General features: G+C 35.3%; 1 protein-coding gene across 2 annotated transcripts; it reads left to right on the top strand.

Annotated features, from left to right (window-relative positions):
- Window positions 1-1,682: 1,682 nt before the first annotated feature.
- Window positions 1,683-7,391, top strand: LOC11423632 (sucrose-phosphatase 1). 2 transcript variants are annotated; one of them, XM_003589814.4, is made up of 10 exons: window positions 1,683-1,805; window positions 1,929-1,977; window positions 2,923-3,059; window positions 3,140-3,439; window positions 3,748-3,849; window positions 4,090-4,284; window positions 4,582-4,869; window positions 5,330-5,516; window positions 6,541-6,587; window positions 6,858-7,391. In XM_003589814.4, the coding sequence occupies exons 3-10, from the start codon at window positions 3,000-3,002 to the stop codon at window positions 6,948-6,950; spliced, it is 1,272 nt and encodes a 423-aa protein (XP_003589862.2). In that variant the 5' UTR covers window positions 1,683-1,805; window positions 1,929-1,977; window positions 2,923-2,999; the 3' UTR covers window positions 6,951-7,391. The 2 variants fall into 2 exon arrangements, with proteins under 2 accessions (XP_003589862.2, XP_024631378.1); XM_024775610.2 differs by lacking the exon at window positions 1,683-1,805 and having other exon boundaries at window positions 1,876-1,977; window positions 2,929-3,059.
- The last annotated feature ends 416 nt before the right edge of the window (window positions 7,392-7,807 follow it).

The raw sequence follows: 7,807 nt of genomic DNA, 5'->3' as shown, positions 1-7,807 counted from the left end.
GGAAGAAGTGAGAGAATGCTATGTTTTGTTACATAACATTGTTTTGCGGGGCTCATGTTCATGATAGGTGGAAATGGTTGTTAGATCCTATTCAAGGTTACTCCATGCGTGGGGCTTATCATTTCCTCGTGTCCGCGGATGCACCTTTGGATTGGGAACACATTGATGATGTTTGGCACAAATCATATTCCCTTGAAGGTTTCCTTGTCCGCGTGGCGCCTTCTTCGCAATTGTCTTCCTACCAAAGATAATCTAGTACACAGGGGAGTTATTCAAGAGGAGCTCAATCTTTGTCTGGCAGGTTGCAGTTTCCATGAGACAGTCGACCATCTCTTTTTAGGTTGTGTCACTTTGGGTAGCGTGTGGCCTCTAGTATGGTAGTGGTCACATATTACTTCAGTTTCCTCTTGTGTGATTCGTGACCACTTTAATCAGTATTGTTACATGGCGGGCAGGCCGCGATCATCCCATTCATTCTTCAAGGTTATTTGGTTTGTTTGTGCCTAGATCATTTGGAAGGAAAGGAACAACTGAGTTTTCAACAACAAGACATATGATCCTTTCACCATCCTGGACAAAGTAAAGCTTGTTTCGTTTTTGTGACTAAAGGCACCTTTGCCATCTCTCGATTTTGCTTATTATGATTGGTGGCGACACCCTCTTCTTTCTTTGGTGTTGTTGTTTAACGCTTTCATCATTTTATCTTCCTTTTTGGCAGTGTTTGTGTGTCGGGTGACTTTGTAACTGTTTTTTTGGTGTTTCTCTCGTTGCACATCTTGTACACGGTGATTCACTTTTGAGTGAATAATAAGTTTCATTTTAGCTTGTTAAAAAAAATTATTATTGAATTCAAAGTACAAATTTAATGTAATAATCAACGAGAAATCAATTCTATTGTTTCATATTAATTCAGTGAATCATCCTGGTAGTAGTAGTAGTAAACGAGAAATTATTTATTTTGGGTAATAATTATTTCGATCTCTTAATGTGTGATGAATTATCAAAATTTTAAAATAGTATTTGATTATACAGTTTCTTGAAAAATGAGTATATGGATTGATATGATGGTAAATAAGTTCTTATAGAACTAACTAATATGACACAAGTTAGAATATTGAAAAATTAATATTAATTTTAATATTAACAAAGTCTTTAAACGTAAGAGACTAATAATGTACAATGAAAGATTATTGGCTTAATTGCACTTTTGGATCCCTATCTTTTTAAAAGTTGTGGTTATGGCTCCCTAACTAATTTAAATACAAAAGAGTCCCTTATGTTTTGATTTTTTGGCAGTTTTGGACCCCCAGTTCATTAGTGAGGTGCCACATGTATTATTTAGGGGGGCACGTGGCACCTCACTAATTAACTGAGGGTCCAAAACTGCCAAATAATCAAAACATATGAGGCTGTTTTGTATTTAAATTAGTTAGGGGACCATAACCGCAACTTTTGGAAAGATAGAGGTCCAAAAGTGCAATTAAGCCAATATTATTTTAAATTTTATCCATTGAGCTTAGTTGATAGGGATATTGCATATTATATGTATGAGTTGAGGTTCGAACTCGGATACTCTACTTCTCCATAATTTAATTGTGTCTACTATTACCACGACTATTACATATTGAAGTATCAAAATAACTATTAAGCTATTTATTTTCTAACAAAAGGTGACAACGATATTAAATATTTGATTTCAGGGGAGTGTAAATAGGATATTAGGGATTGTATCTAGCAAATTATGGTGATGTATGTCTTGTTTTGTTGAAACTTCACACAGGAACATGTTAATTGTTAACAACAAGGTAATTGATTTTCAGTTAAATTTCTGTATCATTTTTAGTGCAAAATGAAATGTTGGCGTCTTGTTCCAGCAATATGGTATCTCTCAATCTTTGATTGCCTTAATATTTGGAACTCTGTTGCAGATTCTATCCATGTATGCATAAATTTTCATGTTTCAATCGTCATAACAAGGTAGCTTATATTATTTACAATTTTCTAAAGATGATTTTATGTTCTGCATTTTCAATTTCTTTTAGGTATGTATATGGTCAAATTAGTAACATGCTTGCTTGAAGATTAGATTTTGGGTTGTTTAGATTTGAAATCATGATTATTTTTGAAATTTTAATGTCCTTTCACTTGATCACACTCTTTTATTTGTTAAATTAATTAATTGGGTATTATGTTGTAAATAGTCTTATTAATATTGTTTTACGACGCTTCTACTAATTGTAACACATTGTAATTGATCTAGATTGTTCATAAAAAACAGAGGTGTTCGACTATTGTGAGATTCGGTTCCTGTGTTTGCACTTGATCTGGCTATATCTCGGGTTGTTAGATAAGAAAGTTTAGGGTTTGAACAGTGGTGAATTGTCGCAATGGAGAAAATACTAACATGACAATTTACATACTAACATATGATATTCGAAACAAAAAGTGGTGAGTTGGAGTATGGGGAGGTTAAGGGTTCGATATCCTCTCTTAAGAGTCCCAAATTAGATGAGATAGTAAGAGCTGAAAATGGGTTTATAAGTAGGAGGCTTCCCTCACTATACAAGCCGGTTTTAAAGAGTTCAATTAGGCCCAACCCAAACTTGAAGATGGTACAATAACCTGTCCAATATCCATTAGACCATCCACTATCGTCGTGTCACTCTCTGGATGTTCACTCTTGTGCGTGAGGAAGGTATTTAGAGTCCCATATTTTATGAGATAAAGCCAGCATCTCTCACTCTACAAGCCGGTTTTGTTGGGCTAATCTCAACCCAAATTCTTATATCCTCCGGTTCTACTAATTAAGGATTAACATATGAGTCATTTGCTGTTCAATATATTTTTATTTTTTTAAAAGAGAATTTAGTACACTTGTCTGAAGTGCATTATTTTGAACTTAAGCTATTGAAGAATTTGCAGTTACAGGTATATATTTGTGGAGATACCTGCAAGGCCAACTTTGGGGGTTTCCAGTGTTACAAAAGTAGAAAAACCTTATGGATCGACTCATTGGTTCTGCCAATTTAATGATAGTTTCAGATCTTGATTACACAATGGTAAAATATAATTTCGACAGGGGTCTGACTTTAAATCTTCTTGAGATGAAATGTGGTGAAGCCTGAGTGTTTCATTGCAGGTAGACCATGATGATCCAGAAAACCTTGCTCTTCTCAGGTTCAATGCACTATGGGAAGCTTATTATCGTCATAATTCTCTGCTAGTTTTCTCTACTGGGAGATCACCTACTATATATAAAGAGTTAAGAAAGCAGAAACCTTTGTTGACTCCCGATATAACGATAATGTCTGTGGGAACTGAAATTACATATGGCGAATCAATGGTACCAGATGACGGGTGGAAACAGTATCTGGATCATAAATGGGACAGGGACATAGTTATCGAGGAAACAGCCAAGTTTCCTGAGCTAGTTAGTCAAGTACGTATCTATCATGTATTCTGTTAATTTATGATTATTAAGATGCTTATCGTTTATTAGATGGGTGAGCCTTGAAACAACCTTATTGTAACCTGGAGGTCGTCAATTCAAACCATAGAAACTAGAATTAGCCTCTCTGTGAGAGCCTCGTGCATTAGGCTACCCTTTATCGTATATCAGAATTCTTATATGCTGAATCATGCTAGGTAGGGAGAATGACCTTAAATGCATTTCTGTATTAGCTATTTTAAGAGCATCCTTATTTAATTATCAGTATGTTGTTTTTGAAATTTCTGGAATAACTGCAGTCAGAGACAGAGCAACGGCCTCACAAGGTTAGCTTCAATTTGGAGAAAGGGAAGGCATCAAAAGTCATGCAAGCTCTCTCAAAATGTTTGGAAAATCGTGGGGTAAGATTATTGTCATTATCCATAGAAACATGGGATAAGATTGTAATTTGTAATTCATAAACAACCTTACTGGTAGAAATTTGTGTGCTTCGTTTGAGAGCTTCGCTTGCATTTTGTTTTTTTATGGTTGGCGCTTAAAATGGCTGATCAATCTTAATCTAATTTATTTTTAAAATGCCACAGTTTTATTATATTTCTTTCAGATTGTGTGACTTTTGGAATTACTGCTTTGTTTTCCAGTTAGATGTGAAAATAATTTATAGCAATAGTATTGCTTTGGATGTATTACCGCAAGCAGCTGGAAAAGGACAGGCACTTTCTTTTCTTCTTGGAAAATTAAAAGCTGGTGGAATTCGACCACTCAACACTCTTGTTTGTGGTGATTCTGGAAATGATGCCGAACTGTTCAGTGTACCTGAAGTGTATGGTGTCATGGTTTGTAACATTATGAAAATTACTAAATTTTCTATTTATATACTCCCACATTTGTCTGCTGTGTTTTAAATTGTGACTGGTATCGTGGTCGTGGTTATGATGTGAACCTTTATATTGCGGTAAAATGTGGCCGAAATTGCAGTTGCGAAGTTGTTGCGGAGACTTCAAAATCTGCAATATTGTGGCCACAATTTCAGTTCCAGACCACAATTTAAAACGATGCTTGTCACAGTTGTGTACTGTGTTTTTTAATTATTATGATTGTACAGTGAAAAATAATTGCTCGCATATTTACAGGTCGGTAATGCGCAAGAAGAATTAGTTGAATGGTATGCTGAAAATGCAAGGGACAATGCACAAATAATTCATGCAACGGAGAGATGCGCAGCTGGTATTATGCAAGCCATTGGTAACTTCACTCTTGGTCCAAATATGTCTCCAAGAGATGTTAGAGACTCAACGTTAAACATTAAAATTCTTAGTCCTAGCCATGAAGTCGTGATGTTCTACCTATTATACGAGAGATGGTTGCGTGGAGAAGTCGATAATTCTGAGCAGTATATACAAAATATAAAATCAGTATTTGTAAGTTTGATACAATTTTAGAATTTAATGTGTGGCCGCAAAATTGATTAGAAATCCATTGCTAAGCCTGGTCAGAGTTGAGTTTATCTTGCATGCATGAATACCTAATGCTGACTTTTGCCAAGGCCGGCCGAATTATTTTTAATAGTAACTGGGGCCTAAAGCAAGGTTGGATATATGGGACTTTGTTTGTTGGAAAATGAGGCCATTTTGCTTTTAAAATCTAAAATGAGGGGCCGGGAGTTGGAACAATTCAGAACTGAAATGAAGTTCCAGTTGATACATGGTTTAATAAATGCACACTTTTATATAGCCAATTATTTTCTACATGATTATATGAAACTTTAAATTAAATGGGTGGTCATGTTTTTGGTAACTTGAAACTAAAGGGATGCAGATTTTGAAAACCTAAAGTGGAAACTGCCAATGCTATTTTCTCACATTTTTTGTTTGTCTGTAGCATTCTACTGGGAATGTTGTCCATCCCTCGGGAGTTGAACGACCTATGCAACAAATTATCGATACTTTACCAAAGCTGTTTGGTGAGAAGCGGGGTCTAGACTTTCGAGTTTGGATTGATCGTGTATCTTTTGCAGAGGTTAGTTTGGGCTCATGGCTGGTCAAGTTTGACAAGTGGGAGTTATCTGGTGAGATTATTTTCTAACTTTTATTTATTTACTTACGTTAACTTTTATTCTCCATGGTCTTTCTTTTTATAGCTTTACTTCTTTATTTCCTCCATGAGTTTTTCACGAGGGCTTGGATATGCAAGAACGGATGGGAATGCTGGACGTTCCTGTTTTATTATTTGACGTTTTTTTTTTGGAGACCTCAATTAAAGATGGAAATAAAAGAATCTGAAAGTACGTGTTAGGATAGAACAAAGGTGAATTAGAGTAGTGAAGAGGTATTTGAGGAATTGGTTAGTTAGTTTGTTAGGTTGTTATGAGGTTAAGCCTGTTAATAGTAGTATGCTATTTATGTTGTTAATTCAGTGTGAAAGGAGAGTGCTATTTTGTGTTCATCGTATATTTTTTTGCTTTACCCGTTCTTGCATAATACGATTATCAGTTTGACATGTATCTTCTATTGCATTAACGTGTTGCGTCCTTCATACTTTAATCTTCACATTGGTACAATTTTGAAATGTGTTCTCACATACTGTACAAGTTACATGTACTATGAATGGCTGATACATTAGAAATACAATTAGTATTTGCTTTCAAAATATAACCAGTTCTGTGGGAAGTATCAGTGCTCATTCTGCAGAAACTAGAACCGGACTGGATTTATATGATGAGTGATTGTTATTGACACAAAAATCGGGGCCTAACTCATCCTTACAAAACTGGCTTGTACGGTGAGGAGTCCCTCCTCTTTATAAAATCTTCTCAAGAATCCTATCTATCCGATGTGGGACTAAATCCCACCGAGTGTTGGCTGCTAACAGTTATACGAGAAATTGTCCGATTTTGATCCGTGACCGTGCTTCTAAGTTTCCAAATTCAATGTAGCATGTTGATTTTCCTTTTGTTTCTTTATTCAACTTTTGCTCATTCACCTTGTACTTTAGGGTTCTTATCTAAGGCTGTTTAGTATAATTTGGTTTTATGACTTTTGTAATTTTTCCTGCTCTTCTTTGACTTATTAATTTCTGTCATCCAAAATCAGGTACCGAGTTAAGGTGTTGTTTAACAAAGGTTTTGATGAATTCAAAGGTGAACATTTCTACTTTTCATGTATCTGCTCTTATTTTTGAGTTAATAGCGCTTTGGTCCCCGTTGTTATCTCTCCTCCCAATATTGCGATATTGCAAACAGAGAGGCTGACATGGCATGACACGCGAAATGGTGGTGCCACATCATCATTCAATAGATGACTATCACTGTATCACAAGAGAGACAAAAACCGAAAAAAAGAAATGTTTTGTATGAATATTTTGATAAATGTTACCAATTACTAATTACCAACATGTGGATTTTTGGCAGGTTGAAGCACCAAATGAGTTTACCTGGATGCACTTACATCAGACTTGGTTGGATGGTTCAGAAGGAAAGGATGATAATTCTTGGTTTATCTAAGACTATTAACCTTTTCAATGTATTTAGCTGAACATGAGACATTTAAATCTGCACTCACACCTTAGAGGTGACCAAGATGCGAGGTGTATTTTGTTTGTGTAATAATAGTTCTGTCAAGGCAACCTGAAATGTTGATGAAAGAACCTAAATTCTACAATGTAAAACAGTTGGATGAAATTTTTCAAAAGAAGGCAATGTATGGTGTGAGGGTAGCTTGATAGGATATTTAGAATAAGGAGCATTAATGTGGTGGCTTAGCTAGTTATAAAAGTTATTATGACTCACCTTAATCTAGAAGGATCTAAAAGGTATATTATTAGGGGATAATATTGAGTATGTTAGGGTGCAGTTATCGTATTATAAGTATGCACAAGTCTATATAAGCATTGTATGCTTTATTATGAGAATCAATGAAAAATATACTGAATTTCCTTTCTTTTATCTCTAGTTTTCTCTCTTAATTTCTGGAGTGTAATCTCTACTCGAATTGGGTCGTATCATAGCTCAACTGGTTTAAGCTAAAGGAGAAAGCTAAGAGTATTACTTTTCCCACCCTATAGGATTCTCGCGCGCCCTGTGTTTTTTTCAAAAATGCCCTTGAGGTTTTCGGATTTCATAATCCGGAATGGTGTTTTCCTTTGTTATAGGGTGAAAAATGAAGTTACGGACTTTTCCGGATTTTGTAATCTGGAAACTTAAAAAAATAGGGCGCGTTACATGATGTTTTCGGATTACATAATCCGGAAACCCCCTAAACACCTTTTTTTAAGGTAAAATAGTTCGGATTATATAATCTGAACTGTATCGGCACAAATCCTAAACATATTTGTAACATGTATAGCCATTTTAGGGACAAT

Source organism: Medicago truncatula, chromosome 1, assembly GCF_003473485.1.
Source record: "Medicago truncatula cultivar Jemalong A17 chromosome 1, MtrunA17r5.0-ANR, whole genome shotgun sequence".
Classification (NCBI taxonomy): domain Eukaryota; kingdom Viridiplantae; phylum Streptophyta; class Magnoliopsida; order Fabales; family Fabaceae; genus Medicago; species Medicago truncatula.
This window is presented reverse-complemented; position numbering and strand designations above follow the sequence as displayed.

What these genes read in the sequence shown, in the direction of transcription:
- LOC11423632 (XM_003589814.4), top strand. Translation starts at nt 3,000, where the DNA reads ATGGATCGACTCATTGGTTCTGCCAATTTAATGATAGTTTCAGATCTT. An exon ending in AATGTTTGGAAAATCGTGGG is followed by an intron (nt 3,850 to 4,089) that starts GTAAGATTATTG and finishes TTTGTTTTCCAG; the next exon opens with TTAGATGTGAAAATAATTTA. An exon ending in AGGTTTTGATGAATTCAAAG is followed by an intron (nt 6,588 to 6,857) that starts GTGAACATTTCT and finishes GATTTTTGGCAG; the next exon opens with GTTGAAGCACCAAATGAGTT.